Genomic DNA, 27,728 nt, shown 5'->3' on the forward strand with positions numbered 1-27,728 from the left:
TTTTTTTTTTTTCTTCTTTTGGCAATAGCTTTTACTTTTTGCCAATAACGTAAATTAAAAGATTGGGAAACTAAGTTAACCTTTCCGCATCGGCGCGCTCCGGATCTCGCTGTACACTGTAGATCGGCAAGCTTCCGGCATTTTCGCGGCATTTTCCCCGTGTGTATTATTTTACGTGTAGTTATAAAATGCTTATAACTAGGGTGATTTGAGTGACTGTCACTGAAAGCTATAAGACCATATATAAATTATTCATATTGTCTTTCTTTTTTATTTCACAAAGACTTTTCATTCGAAAAAAAGTGTAAAAATAGGTATATTTTAAAATAAATATTGTTATTATTGTTAATTACTTGTTTTATTTATTTCCTTTTATGTTTTTGTAATGAATAGTATATGTTAATTATAAAATTAAGCTTAAATCTCCACAAAGAACGATCTTCGTGTAAAGTCTTGATAACGACCGCTCGCTGCGCTGGCCGGGAACAAGTGGACACATAAGTGCTTTGTCCGTAAAGCTATGACGTCGAATATTGGTGGCCTTGAATCGTAACGGATCGAAATGTGTTTGGGAATTCACTCGTTCATAACTGCGTAGGCAAATAAACCATCTTGTACACCTAATAAGGGTGAAAACTGGATGAGGTAAAAGAGTGCCCCGCGGCACAGCCGCTCTCATTGTTTTTTGAATTACCAGTGGATTACCAGTTGATTTGAATTACCAGTGGATTACCAGTTGATTTGAATTACCAGTGGATTACCAAAAGGATACGGAACACGGGAAAGGATCAGATAAGTAGAAAAAGGATTGAAAAGGATATTAAAAATTTCATAAATATACATATATACTTGCTACTTACACAACATTACAAATATTTAAACTTTAATATGATTCTGAAGAATGAAAGATGACAATATTTTATAAAATTTACATGGATACATAATTAGACAGGATATACAGGTAGGAAAAGGAACATTAAGAGATATTAGATCATTCAGGAATGAGGAGCGGTCGTATAGAGAACATGAAAAGAAAATGTGATCTAGATCACATTTATCGGATTCACATTCACACATGTCAGTAGATACAATGCCTAATCTATTAAGATGAACAGGAGTGCAAACATGACCCAAACGCATTCTTATGATAGAAGAACATACTAACTTATTGCATTTGGCACGGAAAACCATGGTTTAAATGAAATAAGTGGCTGAAGGTTAAAATATTTCCTGCCTTTTGATTGACCAGTTTCAGTCCAAAGTCTATTCCAACAATCCTGAAGGTGAACTATAGGAAGAGCACCTAGATCCTGGCAAAAAACTTTATAAGGGAAAATGTCGCCATCGACCACGGCTTCATTAGCTAGTTGGTCTGCTTTTATATTACCAGGAATGTCGCTATGGCTGGGGATCCATACAAACAACACAGAAAGACCAAAGTGATTGCATTTATTTAATAGATTTCTTAATTCTATGACAACAGAAGAAATGTTTTTTGATTTAAATGGGAACCTATTGAGAGACTGTAAGGCACTTTTTGAATCAGAGAAAATTATTGTTTTTGGAAGTTTAAATAGAATAATATATTCAATAGCCTTAAAAATACCATAACATTCCCCAGTAAACACCGATGTTTCCGGAGGTAGTTTAATTTTCTGTGATATTTTAAATTGAGCGTGATAGACACCTACACCAACGGGATCCGAGGAGGAATGTTTAGACGCGTCTGTGTAAATATGATGGTAATCAACCCAAACAGTATTTTTAAGAAGATTAAACGAAAAATTTGTACTAATATCGTGCTTATTTAAATCTGGGTTAAAATTAATTTCTGGAAGCAACATTAATGCTTCAAAGCTAGTACTGAAAATAGGATAATTAATGGATCGATGAATAGGAGCTTTTATGTTGATAAATTTCTTAAAACTATTGATTAGACAAGGTGGTTTTTTATTTGACCAATATGCAGATGAATCTATATAATGAGAAAGTTTCTGAAGTTTGTTATAAAGAGAGTGGTTAAGAAACTGAAAAGATCGGAATATAAATTTGTCTGCTAAATATTGACGACGTTGATGTAGTGGAGGATCACCACATTCTACTTGAAGAGCATTGATAGGACTTGACCGCATAGCACCAGAAACTACTCGTAAAGCTTTGGACTGTATGAGATCTAGTTTTTTAAATGCCTTAACACTACCAGGCTCCAGCAAGAATGTACCATAATCTAATATACTTCTTATAAGAGCATTATATAACAATTTCATGCAAAAAGGGTGCGCACCCCACCAAACACCTGACAGACATCTTAAAATATTAAGAGTACCCTCACATTTAGCATTTAGGTAATCACAATGTGGGATACCAGTTAGTTTCGAATCTAAGACAATTCCCAAAAACTTAACATTATCTTTAACTGGAATCTGATAACCCTCATAAAATATAGAAATAGGAGGAGGAGTTCTTGATCTCGTGAATAAAACTATTGTACTTTTTTCAGGTGATAGATCAAGGCCATTTAAGTCCAACCAAGTTTTTAAATTTATCAGCGGTTGTGTTATAGAAGAACTAGCTTTTTCAATAGAAATATCACGACAGTAAATTAATAGATCATCAGCATACTGAAGAACATTTACACAATTAAGTGATGATTTTAAATCGTGTGTATAAATATTATACAATATTGGGCTAAGTACTGATCCCTGGGGGAGGCCCTTTGAAACAAGTCGAGTAATTGACTTCCTGTCATCTAGTTTCAGGATTATGTATCTTTCGGAAAGCATGTTTATGATAAAATTTGTTAATAGCAGAGGTATATTAAGTTGTAAAAGCTTACTCTTTAAAATACTTATAACGACATTATCATAGGCACAATTTATATCTAAGAACGCAGCTATTACTGATTTATTATTTGAAAATGATAATTGAATATCAGAAATGAATATACTTAAGCTATCAATAGTACTTTTCCCACGTCTGAAACCGAATTGGGATTCACATAATAGACCGTTATGCTCAACAAACCATTCTAAACGATTTTTTATAAGATGTTCTGTAATTTTCATCAAAACAGAAGAAAGTGCGATTGGGCGATAGGCAGAATGGTCTGAAGAACACCTATTAGGTTTCAGTACGGGAATTATTTCTTGACGTTTCCACGTGGAGGGGATGTTACCAGATGTCACTATGGAATTTATAAGAGATAAATAATAAAATAAAGCATCATCATCTAAATGAGAGATAAAGGAATACGGAATACCGTCCAGTCCAGGAGCAGAATCCTTAACATGAGACAATACACCTTTTAGTTCAGTGAGAGAAAATATACTGTTTAAACCAAAACAGTTATCATTATTTATATTTATTACAGGGTAACCAATTATTAAGTCTTCAGGAACGAAAGGTGGAGCCAATTTATCTAAAAAGCTATTAACTAAATGAAAAGGGATTGATTTTGGAGATGAATCTTTGTATGCAGATCTAAACCTTCTTATATTTTGTCATTTGCATCTTTGTACTTAGAAAAAGAAATAGATAACCTATTCCGGCCTATCCTTTTTAAACTTCCATTCACAATATTTTTAATAGAATTTCTTTTGAGAAAACGACCAAATGTAACTGGATGTAAAGTAACATTATCATCGGGAGATGAATACTGTTTCTGAATGTGTACAACAAAAGGAGCAGCATCTAATGAGTTATATAACAGCCTTGCAACAGGGGGCTGTGGCTGTTGTGGAGTGTCTGTGTTATCTTTTTTTATTGTCTCTACTACTATAGAAGAATTATTGCAGGAATCGACTTTGGAAAGAATTTGTTTGTCACTAATGTCTACACATTTGCAATCACTTTCCTTAATATCTTTCTTATCACCACGGTGTTTTCGTCGTCTTTTATTACAGTGTCTGCATATTCTGGGTCGAGCTGACACTCTTTTACGGCCACTAGATGTCTGAGACACAGAACCATCTGTATCCATCGTGCTACCTTCGTCATTATGAGAAATTGTCACTACATGACCTATATCAGGGGCTGTCCCCCCAGGATCATCCGGGGGGTCCATCATATAGAAAAGTGAAGAAAAGAAGACTTACCAATGAAATTTACACAAATTAACACTTTAATAAAAACTAACTACTAAAATATATACAAACTACAACTTATCTGATCAAAATATCTAAATATTTACATGAAATTTAAAAATAAAATGAAAAATTATTAAAATTACGTGCGACCGATCTTAAGTTTCCCGCCCTTTTCCATCAATTCAAATTAGAAGTTAAAGATTCAATTATGAAACGTGCGCTGATTTTAATGGTGGCTATAATCCTATAAAGAACGGAGACAGTTGAAATCCGAACCACTTTCTAAGCAAATGTTCGCTTTCGAACATAGCCGGGTTATACTTCGTCGGCATGTTGTCTTTACTTATACCGTATTTACTTTACTAGGTATTCTAAACTACAGTGAAAATAAAAAGTTCCAGACTCTCCAAATTTATGTTTTGTATGTATAAATAAGAAACAAATGTTTGTACCAGTTTTATACCCCTGAATCATTCTGTTACCGAATAAGTGAGTGTAATACAGTAAAAACATTTAATGTGAACAAAGCCTGTTGTGAAATATGCCAGCTAAGAACCAGTCCAATAGGAGACGAAAAAGAAAATTCCTGGTCAAATTTGCACTAGATGAAGAAGCTCGGAGAGAACTCTTACTTTTTTATAGCAAATACATTATTATTCTTATTTAAACCTTACATAACATAAAGGTATACATTAGTGCTGCCATTCAGGTATCGGTAAATCTGTAACTCGAAGTAATTTTAATAACGATACTTTTATTACATTGCCTCTAATTTTTTCGCCCAATTATCGTAGTTATTTTGAATTACGATACTTTGCGGGCGAATTTAGTAGGTGTGCAGTTGTTTCATTAATTTTAACTCCTACTTTCAAGTCAGTTTCGACTCGCGGTCTTAGAGCTCGTTCCCCCTATGTAGTCTGTCGGGACGATTTTTTATCGTGTGTCGGCGCCTCTGTTCACACTAGTCGGCTGTCAGCCACGACCGCAGCTGGTTGGTGCCATTAAACAGTCAAAAAGAGGCTTTTGTACACGATGGAAGAAGCTTTTGTTGTCATGTATTATTTGTGGAGGAAACGAAAGACAGCTAAAAATAGAAGATATTGGGTGCACCCAATTCTGAGGGAAAGATTTACTTTGGGATTATTTCAGAATTTAATAACTGAACTAAGAAGTGACGACGTTAAGTTTTTCAATTATTTTACAAATGACAATAAGTACATTCAACGACCTATTTTCTCGAATATCAGGGAGCATAAACTATCAAAATACAAGTTACAGAGACTGCATTTGCACTGAAGAAAGGTTGTCAATATTTCTAAGGTAAGATACCTAATTATATATTTTAATGTGTTTATAAAGGAAAATATAAAATAATCGGCTATTAGTTCGAACTTATTTATTTTAAGAAATAACAGAATTAATAACATGCTGAGAAACTTTAAAAATTATCAAAATCTAATTCCGAATCTTGAGAAGTTGGTGGTTGAGACCAAGCAGGTGATGGCGATGGCTCGACAGAATGGCGTCTCGTATAGCCATATCCACCTGATGGGAGCGTGTTTTGGTTTTCCGGTGGATTATTCTGGCTTTGCGATGAATATTTAGATCGCATGTAATCTCTTGACTGTGAGTGCCAACAGTAGTTTGATGAGTATAGACGATTTTCACACTTCTTTTTATATTTTGTACCAATGACAGCACGCCTGATTGAAACTAAAGTTTCATCATCATCGAAAGACATAACGCTCGGTAGAATACCTTTGAAAAATGATAGCATTGGATGATCTCCCTGATCTGTTGATATTCTACTAGCTAAAAACTGTCACATTTTTTCATCTACGTCCGTGAGTTTTTTCTTTATACGATGACTTGATAATGATTCTTCTGGATTTGTATCTATTGACTTGTTTGCCTCTGAATGTGTATCTGTTGGACGCTCGCTCACAGAATCATGCGTGCGATTGGGCTCAGCATTTTTTTTTAAATCGCATTTGCTCTTTATATATATACGCCTTAGAAGTCTTCGCCCCTGCTCCAGATATTTGAACTTCTTTTTTACAAGCCCTCATCCATGCATATCGCAAATTTGCCCACTTGTCAGATAGTAGTTTACCTGTAAATAAAATAAATATAAATGACAATATTTTACCTACCTTTTTATCTTTACGTTGTTCCTTCAGAGAATTGCACTACAGTTACAGAGTAGGTGTGTCAACTTTTAGTAAAATCTGCAAAGAAATGAGTCGTACTATCTGGGACACATTAAGATACAAATTTATGAAATTGCCGGATACTGAAAGTAAATGGTTGGAAATTGCACAGATTTTTTAAATTAAAGCCAATTTTCCACACTGCCAGCCGTTGATGGTAAATATATGAGAGTGTTAAAACCAAGTAAAAGTGGCTCAATATATTTTAATTAAGAATTCATGAATTATAATATTTTATTTGATTTCATTATTTATCTATGTTTATCTAACAAAACAATTATGTCGCCATGACAACGCCGATCACCGCCAAGCCGATCATAGATTAACGTACAGAAATGACGAAATATTGATGCTGTCTGTTGCGAGATGATCGAGGTAGAATATTTTAGGAAATGATGTAAAAAAGTCGTTGTCGCAGTGTATGTAATATGAAATGTAATATTTTTTAATAAACAAGTGCGTATAGAGGTAGCTGAACTATCAAACTACTAAAACAAGTTTTAGAGTAGGTAGCGGATGTAGACAGTGAGTGCTATTTGTTTATAGCCTCAACAAAAAGAAATAAATAAATAATTTAAGATACAAAAAACTATAATTGTAATCTTAAAACTTTTTAGGAGCCGTCGTTACTAAAATTGTAAAAAAGGGACCATTACTGAAGATACCTTTCGGTTTTGTTTTGGTGTCTATATATTTTTTTATTATTTTATGTATAAATAATTGATATCAACAATGTGGCCATATATTGTAATCAACATTAAATTTAATATTTTTTATAAAATCAATGACACATTATATACCTAATTTCAATGTTTTACTACTTTATAGCTTTTACTACATGAACTCATAAGTGAATCGTAATTTAGGCATAAATCACAGTGTACGGTAAATAATCATATCTGATGAATTAAATGTATTTTTTCTATACATAGACAAAGCTATTAGCAAATTAGATTTATCTCTTTTTCGCTTGCGATAATTGCATTAACTATCCTTCTTTGACGGGTAATCGTAATGTAATGTGCTATTGCAATGTTAAATTATTCATGTGTGCGGTAGTGTAGCATTTCCAAACACCGAATGTTGTCTACGTAACCTATCTATACTTTTAAATATTATTGACGGAGTCCTTATTTTTTTGCTAGTCCGTGAGTCTAAAAGACTAATTTTAACAAATTTAATTTATTTACGGGAACTTAACATTTTTATACTTGACTAGTTTAATGAATTATTTTATGTTAATAAAAAAGGTTAAATTTTAGTGTTTGTTTCTCTCATTAAAGGTTTCCTTAACTTATTAGTTTAAACGAATACGGAACTGATTGTGGAAGTAATTACGAGTTTAATTTATTTATAATCTATATACATATACGAGATTTCCACGTATATCATCACGTATCTGGAACCATAAGGCGTAGAGACTTGAAATTTGGTAGGAATACTCCTTTCGTCGAGTAGAGGTCAGCTAATAACGGATTTTACGGATCCGATTTTTTTTATTATGAACAGAACAACGTCTGTCGGGTCAGCTTATTATAATATAAAACAACAATAATATAAAAATACAGGGTCGAAACGTAATAGCAAAGATAATTTAAACATGATTTAAACACTACTTATTAGACAGTTCAGACGGGTGTCACACAATTCAGTAGTCAAAGACATCGCTCGTTCACCAAGAAGGTGTGTAGACTAAAGGCTTATTTCTCCTTCTTAACAATTAGTTCCAAATCCATTTAGATATAAGTAATAAATATATACACAAAATAATAAATAAATATTCAAACTTTGGCCTTTAATAATTGTCTTTAAGTATAGAATGCTTAGAATATTGACACTATTAATATTCTAAGATTGGCTGAATGCGCATACTGTACAGTGCCAAAAAAATCTAAGATAGAATGTCATTGATTTTATAGTCTATAGCTCGTTTTATATATATCGGTAGAAGGTAGGTAATTGAAGAAATTGTTTGTTACATTTTAGTCCAAAGAGTATAATAATATATAGGGAAAAAGAAATCCCTCTCTACGCATTATGAGCTGTCTATTTGAAAGCTGGCGTCATCTGGAGATTGGCCCCGAAAATAACTATATACAGTATGGTCTGCATACCTATGAAAAAAATAAAAATATAAGTTATACTAGTCCACAGAACTATCGCAAAATTAATTATTTAATTAAAAACTTTAAATTGAAAAAGTGAAATTTTAAAACAAAATAAATATTTAAATAAATATACTAAGAATTAGCAGTACAGACGACGTACATTGACCTTTGGATCGTCGGCTTCACCTTTGATTAATTGTTTGATTATTTTCGACGAAATAAAAATTCTCTATGTTCATTCTTACGAACACTTTTTTATCTCGGTATAACTATACTGAACTGTAAATTCAATATTGTGTATCTTGTTTTATATTCAAAAAAACTCACCCGTATTCGCAAGCGTCAATGAAAAAATAAATGTCAAATTCACCGTAAAAGCAATAACAATTATTAACAAACTTAAAAACACAATTTACACGTGTACACACATACAGTAGTAGAAAGTGTCCATTTCAGCTTGATTCCTTCGAAAGGCAAACACATAATCTATTCGCCCAGAAGACTCGCGATACACTGGTCACTGATGAGTGATGACTGAAGTGGTGAACATTCAAATAACGAAAAAAATAAGTCTCTAATAGGGAATACCTCACAATTATAGTTTATCGATACTTTTTTACCATTATTTAGCATCCATTACGAAATACCTACCCAAGGATAGGATACAATGAATACAACTATTTTTGTGTTATTCGAATGTTCTTATAATTTTAATAAATTAGAAATGATTGAACTTCTAGCAAGTATTTTTTTATGATTTAACTTGCGAAACTACTGTTTTGTGAGTTGTGGGTGACTAAAAGGGTTTTTTGATGTGACAGAGTCATGCTGTCGTCCTATGACTACAGTACGATCGGACCAGCCTCGATCGGATTAAGTTCCTCACTCGCACAGAATAATGAAAGAATAATAATATGGGTAGGTGTGTTTGTTGGGGAGGATATCTGCTGTCAACGTTTCGGCAATTTCAAGGGTAGAGTGTTCTCTCTGGCTGCGAGTAGAATATGAAGACCACGTCCGGTCATGTCTACAGGTCATCTGGAAGTTGTCAAGGAAGCCAAATTGGCTTCAATGAAGCTAGGGGTCATTAATAGATCACGGTAATACTTCAAGCAGACCTAGATTCTAGCGCTCTCCAAAAGCACAGGAACACCAGATACTGCCTGTATTGTTGTCACCTCTGGTCGGACGCACCCCAGTATCAGCTAGAACCTATTGCCCACGTGCAACGCATAGCTGCTCGAATTGTCGGGGATCCAGTGCTCTGCGAACTGCTAGATCATTTGGCGTTGCTGGGAGTTTCCGAACAACTGCTTGACCTGATTCCTGCCGCCGAATTCCACTTCGCACGACTCGCCACAAATTACGATATCATCTCCACCATCAGGACGTCAGGCGTTCTCTTAGAGTGCCTTTTTCAAAGAACTTTCTTCCTTGACATAGATATCTTTAAAATCAGCCTGTACACCTTTCTAAAAGCCCGGCAATGCTCCTGTGATTGCTTTGGTGTTGTAGAATGAGGGCGGCGGTGATCAATTAACATCAGGTGTCCTGTACGCTCATTTGACCGTTTAATAAAACCTGAGTAGCAACGGGTAAGTTGATACGGTTTTAAAATATTAGATTGCTTTATATTACATAAAATGTAAGACATTAAAAAACATTGTTGTTTATTTCTCCTTTGTTTATAATTATTGTCTGTTTACTACTTAATAAAAATAATTTAAATAAATTCATTTTCATTTCATTTCATTAAATACACTAAGGATTTAAGTTTAAGTAATTTAGTAAGCGTAGTGTTTTAAGGTTTTTTACGATATTTCTAGAAACACTGTGCGCTAAGTATTTAAAGTTAAATAGCTTTTTGAATCAGGTATTATTTCCTTTAAATGAAGCTATTTATCGATAGGTTGCGCCCTACCCTAAGCCCGTCCACGTTCTTTCACCATAGGACGGTCCGACACGTTTGAAGTCACCGTGAGAAGCGAACAGGCAACATCGCTTGTGTTCTATCCGACAAACGACCAGCGTCTTTGAACTTGAAGCACGCGGGATGGTAACATCGCATTTTGATGTGCAAAGATTCAAGTTCTTTGAACCATTGAGTGTTGACCCAGTGACCTCGTGACCCGATTGTACAATGTACAGCATGTTAATATTCACTCAAAATTAAAAGTCTACTTTTTGACCTAACTAGAGTACCGATTCATGTATTGTATATCGTCAGCAAATGTTATAACAAATATGTGACTACATTTAATTCATAGATGTAAAATACATACTGTATAAGCTCAAAATTATAAAATTCTTTTTTAATGTTCTGACGCAATTAAATAACTAACTCTGCTTTTGAAGGTAAGTATTGCAATTTTTTACCATGTTGAAATTGCGCGTAGAGTTAGTTATCTTATTTTGACACAACATAGAACATAAAGGATAGATTTAGTAGTGTAAATATGCAAAATGGAACACGAGAGCTACATACATGTGCAAACGCTAGGCGTAGCCGCCATTTTATGACCAGTGGGCACTGGGCAGTAACACAAATAAAGAAAAGTTGAAAGGTTTCAAAGCGAGTGACAGCTGCCAAAGCTTTCATTTTCGGGCCAACTAACAGATGGCACTACAGTCTTCTGAAAACGTTATTTTAAGGCGTCTGTCCCAGGGCCCACCCCTGTTTTAGTCGCAATAAATATTACGTATAGACTACTAGATTACGCCGTAAAAAGCAATTTATTATTATTACTACCTACGTCTCTTTATTGAACTATCCAAGTTCATTTGAAATGAACATCACGACAAATCTAAATTCAGCATAGAGTACCTAACAAAAAAAAATTAACAGTTTATTCAAGTGCCAAGCTATATTTTGATTTTTGACATTATTTAATATTTATATATTTTGACAAGCGACGCCATGTTAGTCACGTTTTTGCCAATGGTGGCTGTGAATGTTCTACGCCGTAACATAATTTCAAACTGAGTGTATTAATTTTTGCGCGTCGCAATGTTAAATATCTAGTGCTTAGGAATAACTTCAAAATGAACTCTAGTAGCAGAGACAAGCAATCTTGCGAAATAGAAGATACAAGTAATAATGTAAGTTCTTGATACAATCCTGCAATATTTGGTATATAAACCAAATATTATCATTTATTACGCACAATTTTTACCTACCTCATCGTTCTCGCGAAATCTTGATTTGTGCAATGCTGTGCATGGCGATTAGTATTATTGTATTTTATGTATATGTGCGTAGAAGTTCAAGTGCGTATTTGGCTATTTTGTTATTTTTAGATGTTTTCTTTTCATTCAACCAGGAGATTCAGTTGTATCAAATGCACCAGGGATTTAATTCATAGATATTTTTCATAATACAAGATTCAAACATTTAAGAAATGTCTGTTTATACTTATCTGCTGCTAGTGGGCACTACTGATTGAAATAACAGGTTAGATACCACAACACCAAATATCTATTAAAGTAAATTTTGTTGTTTTGGGCATTGATTGTGAATTTATATTGAAAAGCGATTGATTGATTTTTTGAGTATTATCTGATTTCCCTTGATTAATTAAAATTTATCTTTTTAAGCATTCAAAATCTCCCACAAAAGTCCATAGCCTTGTTCCCTTATAGGTGGAATCACAGAATGAAAAATGTCGTTTTATAAGGACCTTCTTTAAGATTATTTTGAATTCTTTAATATGTTATAGACAAAAATAGTTAAATGCTACTCCTTGTCAATATTTAAATGTATAAAATGAATAGAAATATCAGAGTAAAACAATGTATTAATTGAATTATCAAATATTTAAAATTAAGAGATGAAATGAAAATGAAATGAAATTATTTTTTAGAGCCATCAGGCGTTTTATGTTAATATATTCACCGACATTCTGCTTGTTAACTTGAGACTAATCACCAATGATTATTGAGGATGTCTGAAACATTAAGTATATTTCTTAACTCTTTCAGCTGGCACACTATATTATCTGGATGCTACCCTGTGTATCAACACCTGCTTATTTATATAATAAAAAAATTACCTTGCACCTTTTATTTATACCACATCTTTTAGACACATGTGTTTAAGAAAATCAAATTATTTTTTAATTTTTTCTGAGTTTTCAAAAACTATTAATCTTTAACCAACTTAGCTTGAATGTGTTGTAAAATAAGAAAGTAGCAACATCATGTCCCAGGTGCTCTGCAATTGCGGTGCAATTCTGGTGTCACAATGTTAGTAGCCTCCGAAGTGGCTTGATTGATTTTTGAAATTTTATATGTATATTCAGTAGGTCCGAGAATCAGCCTCATTAAATTTTTCATTCCCCTAATATATTTTTATTGCAATTTTTTAGTTAAGATATACAGGCATAACATTGAATTTGAAATATAAGAGACATAATGAATTTCATCAATTCATGTGTGAATCTGTACAAGTAATAAAAAACAAATAAATGAAACATAATTATCATTGTTCTTTATATCAAAGTAGTCTCTGTTTCATTTTAATTAATACTGCATATAATGGAAGACAATAAATACCTTTCCAATCACAACAATAGTTAAAGTACATTACAATCTAGCTACCAGCACAATTTATTTGAAATGACTATCTATATACAAAATGAGGTTATCATTTTAATTCCTTGACTTCTCTCCTTTTAACAATGGAAATACTGATTGCACATATTTGCAACAATTGTCATGTGACAATTTAAAAAAAAAGCATTTGAGTGACTTCTGTTCCGTTCTAAGTCACACTAATATATTATCTTGCGTAACTAAAAAATATAATTTGAGAGGTACTTACCATTATAAAGGGGCTTTGACATTATTATTTAACATACCTATTTATTGTTGGTTATAAAAACATGTTTATTTTGTTATTAACCAGAACTGTTTGAGAATATTAAAGGCTTACTTGTATAAATGGAAGTACCCTTGGTTTGGTCATTCCTTTGCTAAGTACTATTTTACTGCCCGCTGCAACATAATATAATAATTTGAGGAATCAAAATGGTGTTTTACAACCCCTGTACTTCTGACAATAATAATATTGCTAACAGAAGAGTGAATATGTACATTACATAGGACGGCTGTAGATATGGATGTTGTGAAGGGATGTTAGAAGAACTAGAGAAGAAGCGGCAAAGGGTTTTATTAGAAGCTATGCAGTTAATCTGTAACTACTGGAGTTCGAAAACTCAAAGTCATTAGCTTCCATGGTGCTATATCATGGTCAACACTCAAATACCTGTTTGAAATATTTGGTAAAGGGATTTGGAGGAGGTGCCAAATGCATCATGCAGACACATTCCATTAGCAAAAGAGCAAGCAGTTTCCGAAATGAGGCGAAGCAAGGTCAATGAACTAACTAAGGGCTAGTTGACGCCCATGGTGTTCCCCTGTAGAACTGGTAAGGAAGAAGGATGGAAGCACCAGACTCTATATAGACTACAGGATGTTAAATAATGTGACAAAAAGTACAGCTATTCTTTACCCCACATTGTCAACACAAATGAAATATTGGGAGGTGTAAAGAGGTTCTTGACTCTCAAATCAAAAAGTGTAACTTCTATCGGATGATAAGAAAAATATGAGGACGGGAAATGGCCTGTACCTATAATTTTTTTTTACCAGCAACTTTTGAACAAGTTATGGAACTAGCACTAGTTGTTCTGCTAGGAGACTCCTGGCTGGGATATATCATGGGTTGCATCTTCACCCATGTAGGAAGGATTGTAGAAAGTTATAAGATAATATTTTTTTTAAAGAGATTCCATGAATCGAAGTTACAGCTTAACCTGAATAAGTGCAACTTTTTCAAGAAGGAATGGCATACTTTATAGAAAGCAGTTGTCACACGGAAAGGAATAACCATTACAGATGGTTATTACAAAGTGTTCTTTGAGAACGTTTTTACTGGGTGTGCTGCAATGACAACATTGAGGTAATTGTAGAAACTCTACAACTTGCGCTTTAGTGAAAGAACATTAAACGAGATCTTGATAGCTTCAACAGTAAAATGGGAGGACTCCATGGGCAAGAATAGCTGTGATGTGGTTGACTCTTTTCCCCTAACTGAGTATCGGAACTGTCGTCATGTTTCCCAATGACTTCACCAAATGACCTAAAGTGTCTGCTACTCGAATTAAGAGGCGAAGACTGTTGCTAAGAAGCTTGCCCATGAAGAAGTGTATCATTTTGCTCTATCCTTGGAATGTTTAAGTCGTCTTTATTCAAAGAGACGAGTAATTTTCTTAGAATATACACACCACATTTTGATGGCATCATAGGGGGGTAAAAATTTGAAATTTCGCCCATAAAATTCGTCCTGTGCTTCCCGGGCGAAAAACGAATAGGGAATATATTCTCCAATATCATGGAGTGCATAATTAAATGCCAGCTCTTGGCATTCCTAAAGGCTGTCCAGTTGATCAATGACCGGTAGTTCAGCTTCCGCCATGATCGGTCGGTGGGCGATCTTCTATACCTATCACATAATGGGCGGCAGCTATCGAAAGCAAGGAAGAAGATCATGTATGGCACAAGGCGCTTCTCTCAAAACTTCCATCAATTGAGCTTCCTGAGAATTTATACAAGTGAACAACCAGCTATCCCTAGACTGTGTGCTACACCGTTTTCTTCTGGATATCAAAGATGTGTTGGACACCTCCAACAAACATTGCTTTGTAGATGGCAGAACTTGTAATGCTGTATAAACGGGCTAAGCAGGTCTCTCTCGGGAGATCTCCGACCAGTAGCGAAAGAAACTTGTATCTTCTATCAAGTCCGCCCTTGAGAAGGTTGCGAAATGGAGTTGTCCAATTTTACCCACAGAATACCCTCAGATGGTCTGAAAACCTCGAGCGATTGTCAATTCAGTCATTTGGAAGGCAAAGCCAAGCTGGCTTCGTAGAAGATGTGCGTCATAAATAAAGCACGGCAATACTAAAGCATGCCCACATTCTATCGCTCTACAGGTCTGGCCACATATGAAGTATTACTGTCATCTCTGGGCTGGCGCACCACCGTATCAGCATGAACCATTTGATCGCGTGCAATGAAAAACTGTAGGGGATCCAGTGCTCTGTCAAAGGCTAAATTACTAAGCGTTGCGTTGAGACGTCGCTTCATTGTGTGTCTTCTACCGCATTTATCACTGGGAGTGTTGCGAAGAGCTGTGTGTCGTGATTCTTCCTGCCAAATTTGACCTTCGCACGACTCGCTACTTATTATGATATCCCCAATATCTGGATGTGTGGCGTTCTTCCACATTGTGGTTTCCCAGGAACTTTCTACCACATACAACCCAGCTGTGGAACAAGCTTCCTTGTGCGGTGACTATATGACATGGGTATCATCAATTTAAGCGCGAATACCTTTTTAAAAGGCCGGCAAAATTCCTGTGACTTTCTGGTGTTGCAAGAGATAGTGAGCGGCCGTGATCACTTAAGATTTGGTGAGCCGTATGGTCGTTTGTTCTCCTTTTTCATAAAAAAAGTTCACTACGGGGCTTGTATCAGAAGAAAGTTTAGAGATCGATAGGAAACTTGGGAGACTTTCATACTGAATTAAAAACACTGCCAAGTCGGCGAGTTACATCAAAGAAATTGGGATCTATACATGCCGCTGTTTCTATTGTTCTATCGTACTGCGGTACATGGATCAACTAGACTTACACCTGCCATGGTGAACTTTGGAAGACAGATACGGCTGATGCTTTATGAATTAACTGGCTCTCCAGCTGATGCTCCGAAACCAATTATAGATTACATTCCCGACAAAAAAGGACCAAAAACAAAACCTAGCTCGACAGCTATATATAATAAAACTGGCTGACCCAGTAAACATTGTATTGCCGTATAAAGTAATAAAAAATCTTTGGGGTATAAAAAATATATGAGCTATTCTCAGACCTCTATACTCAGACCTATCAATGATATCGTACATTAAAATTTTTCGTACTACCATAATTATTATATTCGATTGCCATATTGCAACCCTATTGTGGATTGCGATACAAATGAATTGTATGTTTTATTTAATGTTTAATCATAATAATATAAAAAAATTGTCAAAAAAATATTTAGGGGTGAGTCACCCTTATCATTTAGGGGTATGAAAAATAGATGTTGGCCGATTCTCAGACCTACCCGATATGCACACAAAATTTCTTACAAATCGGTTTAGCCGTTTCGAAGGAGTTTGTAATAAATACCAAACATACACATTGACAGCTTGACACTTGTACATGTTTCGAATAATGCTTGGTATGGTTACAATTTATAGGGGGTAGTGTTCCGAAGGAACACTTAATGTTTTAGACAGTTAAGTAATTCGTTAGGTACTTACCGACGTAAAGGAACCACAACCTTGAGAAACTCAGTTGAAAATAATATTTATAATAAAATATTAATTATTTATAAATTACACGCATTTTAATCCTTTAAAAAATAATTTATCCAAATACAAACATCCACACTTAAATATATTTTCAAATAATTTTCTAAGGTAATATTTCTTTCTGATTAATTCTATAAATATTTATGTGCCTGATATTTGTAATTTTTATATATAATAAAATTTTAATTTTTTTTTCAGACTTTTGTTATGAATGTCACATCCAGGATGTCAGGTCTATTACCTGCATCAATAACCAAATGGTTTGGTTATCCCAGGTCTTCTAATACCAATGGCTCCACTCATGTGGACCCTACAGATTCATCAACTGAAGATGAAGCTTCAGACAGCCAAGTAATAAATCCACCAGCTGCAAAACGATTGTGTTTAAGCCCTTCAGCTAAACATAAAAATGTTTCTAAAGAAGTAAGTTAAAAATATTATAAATACATATTTATATGAACTATTCCGTGAGAATTTGTTAATTAAGGCTATAAGGATATGTGTCTGCATGTAAAGGTAAAAAGAAAAGGAAGACTTGAAATGTCAAAAAAAAAGGTAATTTTAATTTTGTTCAATAGTCAATCTTCAATTCAATCTTTACAACTTTATTTGCTTATAGAGCAAGAGCCCGTGGACCCCAGACCTACGTTATTTTATAAAAGCTGAAAGTTTGACAGCACATGCTCCCAACACAGGTAATAATGATGGACCATTATGTTACCAGACCAGTTTAATTTTTGAGGAATATTTTATTGTTCTATTTTTAAAACTGTTATTGACATTTGACAGAATAAATTAAAAATTTAAGATAGTTATAACATAGAATGTCTTTTCTTAGAATGTTTTCTAAATTACATAGACTATCAGTTCTGCGCCAAAACGTTTATTTGCATAAGTCATTCTGATCACTAATCTCTTCCAACGATTTACAATGTTTGTCTGGCAAGGGGTTGGAACTATCAAAAGTGTCTGGCTAATGAGGAAACATCTTCTACTTATTACCCAAGTATTATATATAAAAATCAGTTTTTATACTATGACTTAAGTGAAATTATAATTTCATGAACATTAAGGGGTTGCCACGATGTTAAGTGTCTGGCAATGAATAGCGTAATTTTTAATAATATTCTGAAGGTAATACCGAAAAATCGAACTTTATTATTTGATGTATTTAGATCGGTATTTTACACACATTTAGTACCGCTTTTACCTGCCAAAGCCACTGTAGCCCAAACTCCATAATGGTCCATCATTCTTAGCTGTGTTAGGAACATGCACTGACAAACATTCAGCTTTTATACAATAACGTAGGTCTGGGGTCTACCGGCTCTTAGACCATTAATTATTGTTATGTTAACTCAATTGATTTGTATCAAGGTGAAGCGGATGATATAGATATCTATGATATTTAGTATGGTATTTTTTGCAGACTAAATTTATTACGTCACATTTGGACTCTCCTGAAGTCACTCAAGTTTCTGTGTATACTCAGACTAGAAGATCTGTACTGAAAAAGTTAGCCGCTGGTCAAAAAATTAGTTCAGCCCAATCTAAAAAAGCAGATGTAAAATATACATCAACTATATCACAGCAAAAATTATTGCCTTTGAAGTATTTATCATCAGGTGATAGTTCTGTAACAAGGAAAAGGAAATCACTATATGATTCTTATGGCAACAATAATGACTCACCAAATAGAAATGAAGGTAAACTTACTTAAATTTAATGTGTATGTATATATTAGGGGCTAAAATGATTTGTACAGAAAAATTGAAATTCGTTTTTTTAATTTAACATACATATGTCATCAAAAAAATTACCATTATTATCTATACATTGCTGCCATCTAATAGAAAGGTCATTTATGCTTTTGCGATAGAACAATGGTGATATAGTTTCGGCAAACTATGTGAAGGAATTTTTAAGAAGAAAACTTTATCGTGTAGAAAATTGTCCAATTGACGAAAAAATTGGTAGTCCGTTGGATCAAGGACGGGGGAATACGGAGGGTGACGAATTGTTTTTAATTGCAGTTCCTGTAGAGTTAAAACGGTTTCTCGTGCTGTATGATGTTTCGTGTTATCTCCATGATAACGATGTAATGGTGAGAGTGTGAGATCATAATGGTGAAGATCGATTTATGTGTCGAGGCTGTTTCACTGCTAGTGTTACTAACAATGTTCGGAGTTCGGCACAGTAGACATTGAGACCCCCAAGCAGTTACCATTACGTTTTTGTTGTAAGCTTTGCTATAGGACACTTTTGCGGCGTTTGACCTGGGGTCAGCCATTCCACTTTTTGCTTACGGTTATGTAATTCGATCCAATATTCCTTTCTATTTCTGTATCGATTCAACAAGGCAACACAAGTTTCAACACGCGTTTCTTTCTACCAGTCAAATCATGCGGCACTCATTGTCATATTTATTTATTTTATTGATTTGACGCAAATGCCGCTAATTCCTTGGAAGTTTGGCTAGGATGCTTCCACGATCTCTTTCAATTCATTGTTATTCACCTGTGTCTTCCACGTCGTTCGTTCTTCAATTCAAAGTTTCCATCACGAAAGCGTTTAATACAAAATCGCACGGTGCGTTCATTAGCAGTCCCTTCTTCAAACACAACAGTGATATTGCGAGCTGTTTCTGCTGCGAAGTAACCATATTTCTTTTCTAAGCTAAATAAGTTTCTAATAAAGTTTCACTCTAAAATCTCAAACAATGAAGGTTCTATGTTCTAAAAACCTATTATAATAAAACAGCCATTCCATACATTTAATACATTATTATAATAGGGGTTAACCCCTTAATTTTAAGTAAGTATTAAATACACATATAACACATCTTTCAGAAAATTCACAATCTGAGTTGTTAAGAAGCAAAAAACATTCCTATTACAAGCACTCACTGTTAAGATCATCATTTTATCCCGAAAGAACTACTTATGGGGGTTTTGCAAACTGTTTAAAATCAGCAAACATACAAGATAAGAAGACCGTATTGCTAAACAAAAGCGAAAGTTCTAAAGATGTAAATGTGAGCCACTCTGTTAGAAAGATCATGGATTTATTGGATAATAGTTCATCACCATTAATAGAGGCAAAGAGGATATCAGGGTTTCTTGACCATGGTTTGAATAATTCAAAATCAGATTGTAGTGAAAGTAATGGTAAGTTTTTACAAATTTATTTGTATTCTTATTACTATTATTTTACATTAACAAGATGAATTATTTCAGAATCCGATGAACCAGAACTCCACATTCCGAAAATGGCACCAATGCTGTTGATGAAACAAACGAAAATACTTATGGAGAAGACAAGTGCAGCAAGACAACTTATAGCTTCACATAGCTCTTCTTCAAGATCATTTCCTTACCTAGTGCCAATAAGGTATTATCTTATGTTGTATCTTATTTAGGCTAAGGCTCTAGGTGACCCACCTTTTGCTCCATGTGTAAACCCAGTAAAACAGGGTTTTTTTCAGAGACAATACTTGGCTGAATTGGTTTTTTTGACTCCAAAAATACCTGTGTACTAAAATTATTAGAGACAAAATTCCGAGATGTTTGAAATATATTTACAAGAACTGCTTGTTTAAAGTATAAGATATACATTGAATGTAATAAAAGGAAGAGATTGTTTTGTTGGTATGGTATGGTGTGAGGGACTTCTGTTGCTGCAATTTAACTCCTTAATTGGTATGGTCCATTTAGCTTGCAGGTCTTGTTGGTTAAACTAACCAGCTCCTTCCAGAAGTTCAGAACTGTGTTGACAGACTTCTCGCAGCCAGCCACTTGCTAGCTCTGATTAGCAGTATCATTGGAATTGCTATCATGATTAAGAAATATATTAAATTAATTTGTTACAGTTAAACTAAGTCAATTTAGGCTGGGTCTTGGTGAAAATATTATTCACAAAAAAATTTGTTTTACAAGTTACGAAAGCACAACCTAGATCTACAGCTTTTTAAAGCACAATTATTTTTCTTTTCTAAACTAGAATAAGAATATGATTGTTAAGTCATTAAACTTGAAAAAATCTATTGTATTCCAAAACAGAGTCTTATGTTCCACAATCTTTTAAATGAGAATTATCATAATTAGCTTTTGAAAGTCCAAGTGAGATAGACTGCAACACAATTAATAAGCAAGTACGGGTTTGGTAGTTGTTTGATTAATATAAATTGAAAATTCTAAATACACACATCAAAAAAGTCTAGCAACATGTACTAATTTAAATTTTAGGATAGTTTTTCACATTATTGTAAAAAAATATTTTTAGGGTCCTATGATGTAAAAATAACAGCTGTTGTCTTTATAGGTTCTTTTAATAACAGAAAGTAACAATATTAGAATGTACTGCAGAAAGTAAGGTACATAAGCAACTAAACATTTTTTTAACAAAATGAAATTTCTAAAAAAAAAAATTATTGTGATAGAATAGGATAATTTAATACAAATTATGGCCTCCTCTGCTATTCAGAACTTGTCGGCAACGATTATTCATTGAATTAATGAGACTGTTTATGTGATCTTGCGGTATTCGCTCCCAATGGAATTGTAGCAAATCCTTCAGTTGTTGGGTTGTTGTCACTCCGTCCAAGTCCTTCAAAACATGTCTCTGGAGCATATCCCATGCGTGCTCGATGGGGTTGAGGTCTGGCGATTGTGCAGGCCATTGCAATACCCGGTTGTTCTCCGTTGCCAAGTATTGACTGGTTCGGGGAGCTGTATGTGAACGCGCATTGTCATGCATTAACGTAAAAGCGGAGCCAAAGGTTTGTGCAAATGGATGGACATAAGGTCTGAGAATATCCTCAGCGTTCATGTTTCCATCTACAAAAACGAGCTCAGTTCGCCTGTTCTTCATAATACCCGCCCATACCATAACTGTTGAGCCGCTGTATGGATGAACTTCCTGAATGCACAAGGCATTTCATTATTTCTGGGCCGACGGTACACTCGCACCCTTCTTGTATCAGGCCTAAACCCGAATCGCGACTCATCCGAAAAGCATAATTTTATATTATTTTCCCTGGGGTCCATGTTCTGCGTTCTCTACACCATTCATTTCGACGAGGGCGTTTACCGGTTTATCGGTGGGCACCTAATTGGGCGTCGAGCTCGTAGGCCGTACTCATGTAGTTGATTTCGCACAGTATGGAGACTTACATCAACACTACTTGAATTTTGTAGATTCAAACTTATCTCTCGAGCGGTTAACATCGGCTGGCGTCTTGCAGTCAGTTGTATGTACCGGTCTTGCCGAGTGGTTGTACTCCTTTTACGGCCTGAATGCTGTTCAGCGGGTTCTCTTCTATTATTGTAGCGCTGCCAAAGACGACAAATAACACTTCTATGCATGCCAAAATGCCGAGATAACTGATGTCGCTCCATGACGTAAAGAATATCTAACAATTCAATTTTGTCGCTAACTATATTCAAATGGTTGGTAAAATTATAAAATCAAGACTAAACGTAGCATTAAAAACGCACTTAAATTCAAACAAATTCCCTTTCATTAAATATTATGAAAAAAACAAAACATAATCGATTTTTTTTTACAACCAGCCCGTTTGTCATCAATAAAAAAAAGTTTACATGCCTATGCACTTTGAGTGAATAAAGACTTAGAAATTAATTAATATAAATAGTTAATTTGTAATATCATGCATGTTGCTTAGACTTTTTTGATGTGTGTATTATATAGAAGTTGGACGAACTGGGGGAAGTTTTGAGCAGACAACAATGGGATGTTGTGGGGTTATCTGAGGTGCGAAGATAGGGTAAGGACTGGATAATCCTAAATTCCGGTCACATGCTCTACTTCTGGGAGGGCCACAAACTGTCCCAGGGTGGTGTCAGGTTCCTCGTGCATAATCTCTCGTCAGCAACGTAACTGAGGTGGGCAGCGTGTCGAATAGGGTAGCATATCTAATTACCGTTCAGAATTACCGAACGGTATTCGCTGAAGGTCATTCAGGTTTAAGCTCCGACTTCGGCACACTCAGACGAGGACGTGTAGGCCATGTATGAGGACACCTCAACAGCCATTCACACACCTTAGACCCACTTCAACGTTGTCATGGGAGACTTCAACGCAAAACTGGGAAAACGTTGGTGAGAGTGGGGCAATTTGGTTATGGAAATCGGAACGACCGAGGCCAGATGCTGGCTGACTTCTCAGAGAAGAAGGATCTCTATAATATATTGAACTCCTTCTTTATGAAGCCAGAACAACGCAAATGGACTTGGATTAGCTCCGATCGTGCCACCAAAAATAAGATTGACTATATTATGTCGACCAAAAGACATATATTCAATTATATCTCTGTGATCAACACAGTGAAAACTGGTAGTGACCACCGCATTGTAAGAGGCACATTGAATATCAATCTAAAACTGGAGTGGTGAACTCTACGCTCCGACCTGTACCCATCCAGATCCAAAACCTCTAGTCTATTGGGCAGAGCCAACTAACGAAGCTGAAGACCGGTGACGGCAGGGTCGTTTCGTCTAAGCCCGAACTTTTGTCAACAATTTCGAGAGTACGTACATTTCCCAACTGTTACGCGACTAGGTGCAATATGAGCATTAGACATGTTCTTTGTCTTGTCCCTGTTCTTTTGGAGACCTACTCCTTGGTAAGCTGTATAAGAGTTTCGCCGATATGACACCGCCTTGTCTGACTCCCCGCTGCCGTCGGATAGGCTTCGATAACTGATCCTGGAGACGGTCTGACATGGTGGCGTTTCCTCGACGCTTCGATATATCGATAATCAATATGGCACCTCTGAAGAGATTGATACACTGCTCAGATCTCGATCGAATCAAAGGCTTTTTCAAAGTCCACGAACGCAATGTATAGTGACGCGCAGCCTAGACTGCATCCAATAATGTTTGCATATATCTATAGATATAGTTGGTGATGTTTTACGTTTTAGTTTTTGGGATCCTTTTATACAAATATGTCGTATTACAGTCCATACCATAGAGCAAACACTGTAGGTGTAATACTGCGATTTTTTATAGGACTGGCATTGTTAAATAATTATAATTGAATTTTACTCTAGTCTTTCTCTCTTGCAATTAAAAAAAAATCAATTAATTATCATAAACTTTGGATGAAGAGTATTTGTTCTTAGTAAGGGTAAATGGGCGAGAGGCTCACGAGATGGGAAGTGATGAGGCAAAACCGCCCATGGACATCCGCTGAACCAGGGGTGAAGAAGTGTGTTGCCAGGCTTTAAGGTGGTACTATTGTCTATGGGACTGCCTGTAATTACACTGGCACTTGCACCCTTTAAACTTAACCCAGCGGCAGAAATAGGATTTCGATTACGGAAATATAACAATTTAACTAGATTTAGTTCCTGTAATATTGTGAAATTCTTATATACTTTTTTCAGTACAACAAAAAATAATGGAAAGATTACTTCAAAACATTTGCAGAAGGATAAAGTTGTTAATATCAATATACTAGAGGAGCCCTCAATAGTGAACCTACCTTCAGCAGAATTGCATATTGACATGGACAATTTACCAACATTTTCATTTGAAAATTCGACAAGCTCATGTGTTCCAAGTCCAATCATACCTACATCAACTTCAAAAGATGACACAAAGGAAACAAATCGTAAGGATTTGAAATTGCAAATATCTTCACAAAATTCTAATATATTAGATGAAGGTAATGCTTATATGTTTTCAATTCCAGTTAAAGTATCATTTGAAGAGGATTCAAATTGCAACAAGGATCTTCAATTTCGTTTTAGAAGTCCTGAAAGAAATATAGATAATAGACGCACAGATGTGACGAATGATAATGAGTCATGCGATGTTGCTAGCTTAGATGTAACTGATTACGATGAGTCATGCGATGCTGCTAGCATAGATGTAACTAATAATGAGGAGTCATCTGATGTTGCTAGCATAGATGTAACTAATAACAGTGAGTCCTGTGATGTTGTTAGCATAGATGTTACTAATAACAGTGAGTCCTGTGATGTTGTTAGCATAGATGTATCTAATATCAATGAGTCCTGTGATGTTGCTAGCACAGATGTAACTAACAACAATGAGACCTGTGATGTTGCTTCAAAAAAGTTGCAAGAGAAAATAATAGCTGGGTTAGGTGATGGAATTTGGAAATGTAATGATTGTTGCGTTTCCAACAAGTTTGAACCAGTAAAATGTGTTTGTTGTGGTAGCAAAAGTACTCCACAAATTGAATTTTTAAAAAAATGTTATGATTGTAATGCTATATTAAGAAATGAGGCAGAGCAATGCTTAGATTGTAAAAGAAAATCTGATTCTGTAAGTGATTTGCTTGTAAAATCAAATCCCCCAGAATGGAAATGCAATTCAATAAATAAAGAGTTGTTAAAATCTCCAGAAAATGTATGGAAATGTAAAATATGTTTACTTGAGAACAAAATTGAAGATAAGAAATGTGTTGCCTGTTTTACACAAAATTCCAGTAGTGTGGCAAAGACTGGCGATTTATTTAAGAATGATGGATGTCAAAACTTTTTTGGTGCTGAAGAACCTATTAAGAATATGGTACAAAAACAGGCAAGTAAATGGGAGTGCCCTAGTTGTCTGGTGCAAAATAGTCCTGATAAAAGTAAATGTGTATGTTGTGAATCGCCAAAGCCTGGCACAGATAAAAAACATATAAAAAGTTTTAACTTTGATTTTACTGGAGCAGCACAGTTTAAGTTTGGTATTAATACAATTATGCCATTAGCTGAAAAAGAGGAACTTTCTTCTGAAAATAAATTGGGTATAACAGAAAAAAATAATAATACATTACCCAACACATCGTTTAAATTTGGAATTCCTTTGAATAAAACATTTGATAATAGTGAAAGTGAGAACAAAAAAGATAGTGAAAAACCAGCATTCAAATTTGGAATTTTTCCAGAATATACCTTAAATACAACAGCTACAAAAAAAAATAACAATCAAGGTACAGAAATAGCACTCCAACCAACGTCAAATGTTGTAATAGGAGAAACTCCAAAAGAACAAGAAATTCCTCATTTTGAAAACACTCTTCAGCAGCAAGTGCCACAGATAACACAAACAAATTCTGAACTTGTAAAGCAGCCTTCTGAAGAAAAACCACAAACTTTTAAATATTTACCTCAATCTCTTGGTAGTGACCTGAAGCCAACTGTTTCAGTTTCAAATGAAACACTTAACATCAAAACCACACAATCCAGTGATTTAAAAAGTAATGATAATATTGCTGAAAATAACTTAAATACTAACTCAAATATTTTTGTGCCATCAAAATCTTTGCCATCAGCGGAACTATCTGTTAAGCCAAATTTTGACAATGCTGTTTCATCAACAGTTTCCCAACACAGTATACAGCAAATTTCGACTACAGCGGCTTCTATAGGTATACCATCAAAATCATCATTATTCTCTAAAAACGAATCTCAAAGTAACAACAACAACCTACATACAACAACCCCATTATTTCAAGCACAAGAAAATATTGCTACCAATTCACTTCCAATATTTCCTTCGATGACAGTAACATCTGTTACCCATTCTTGGTTCAATAACAAAGAGGAACCTACCCCTATGACATCAGCTACTCTTGCTCCAACTCCAACTCCAGTATTCAATTTTAGTAGTAACACCCCTAATACGGCTACTGAAAAACCAAAATTCAATTTTACTTTTGGGTCCTCAAATAAGGTTGAAGGTTCTTCTATATTTACTAATACTTTTGGTGGAGCACATGATAATAATACAAATAAGTTCAATTTGAACTCAGGCTTAATGCAGAATATTATGCCAGCATCAACACTTAGCAGTGGTAATGTACTATTAGGCAACAATGTTTTGGGAGGCAATGGCTTACCAGAAAACTCAAATGACATGAATGTTATCAGTTCACCAATTGATTCAGGTGTAGCGACAGCAAGTGGAATATTTGGAACACCAGTAAATAATGGTACCAATTTATGGCCACCAAATAACCAATCATCAAGTATGTTTTCTTCTGGTGCCTCTACAAATATAACTCAAAAGCCAGCTCCTTTTCAATTTGGTGGAATTATGACTTATAATTCAAATAATCCATTTGGCACTAGTGGACAAATTAATGGTTCTCCAAACTTTGGCAATAATGTATCACTCAATTCAAGAAATAGCGTTGGAACATTTTGCTCCAATGTGCCACTTTATTCTAACAACAGTACTGGGGCATTTGGTTCTAGTGCACAACAACAGAACATGTTTGGCATTTCAAACTCCAATGGGAATAGTTCACTATTTTTATCGCCATTGCAACAGCCATCAAATTCTCTTATGTTTGGAAATCCACAACCTCGAACAAATCAGACAACTACTGGAATGTTTGGTCAACCCAATATGGGTGGAACACCATTCGGAGTACAAACACAAGCAGTTTCAGCTTTCGAACCTAACCCTGCATCCATACCAACATTCAACTTTGGTTCTCAGCTGCCTATGAATGTAGTTGGATTAAATCAGGTATGTATATTCATTTAATATATTAGAAAGGTCTTACTGGTTTGATATCTGTGACTTAACAGTGAAATGAGATTCTAAACTTACGAATAAAACACAAAAAATCACTAATACAACTAAACTCATCATTAACATTTTGGGAGACTTCATTATATATAATATAAAAATCAAATCAAAATCACTATTAATTTAGGTCAAAGAACTGACACATATGAATGTCAATAGTTTTCTTTCCTTTTTACATTTTGTTTAAATTATATAACAACACATAGGCATAGAAATGTTTTAATTTTTTTTGCTATTTTTTATTTTAAAGTTTATTTTCTTTTCTATTTCTATATACAAACAAGTGGTTATGTTTATTCATTATAATTCTTTTATTATGGGTCCTATTATTTT

The 27,728-nt window shown here is 34.7% G+C and overlaps 1 protein-coding gene across 6 annotated transcripts in view; it reads left to right on the forward strand.

The window, feature by feature from the left end:
- Positions 1 to 11,316: 11,316 nt before the first annotated feature.
- The window catches only part of LOC126978839 (nuclear pore complex protein Nup153-like), a 42,831-nt gene continuing 26,419 nt past the window's right edge, over positions 11,317 to 27,728 (forward strand). For 5 of the 6 annotated variants that reach the window (XM_050827932.1, XM_050827931.1, XM_050827930.1 and 2 more), the window contains exons 1-6: positions 11,317 to 11,502; positions 17,017 to 17,241; positions 18,248 to 18,524; positions 19,668 to 19,985; positions 20,055 to 20,208; positions 24,227 to 27,332. In XM_050827932.1, the coding sequence (XP_050683889.1) occupies positions 11,446 to 11,502; positions 17,017 to 17,241; positions 18,248 to 18,524; positions 19,668 to 19,985; positions 20,055 to 20,208; positions 24,227 to 27,332 (4,137 nt within the window). In that variant the 5' untranslated portion in view covers positions 11,317 to 11,445. The remainder of the gene's footprint in view (positions 11,503 to 17,016; positions 17,242 to 18,247; positions 18,525 to 19,667; positions 19,986 to 20,054; positions 20,209 to 24,226; positions 27,333 to 27,728) is intronic. The other variant, XM_050827934.1, reaches the window with a different exon arrangement.

This window comes from Leptidea sinapis, chromosome Z (genome assembly GCF_905404315.1).
Source record: "Leptidea sinapis chromosome Z, ilLepSina1.1, whole genome shotgun sequence".
In the NCBI taxonomy this organism is placed as follows: Eukaryota; Metazoa; Arthropoda; class Insecta; order Lepidoptera; family Pieridae; genus Leptidea; species Leptidea sinapis.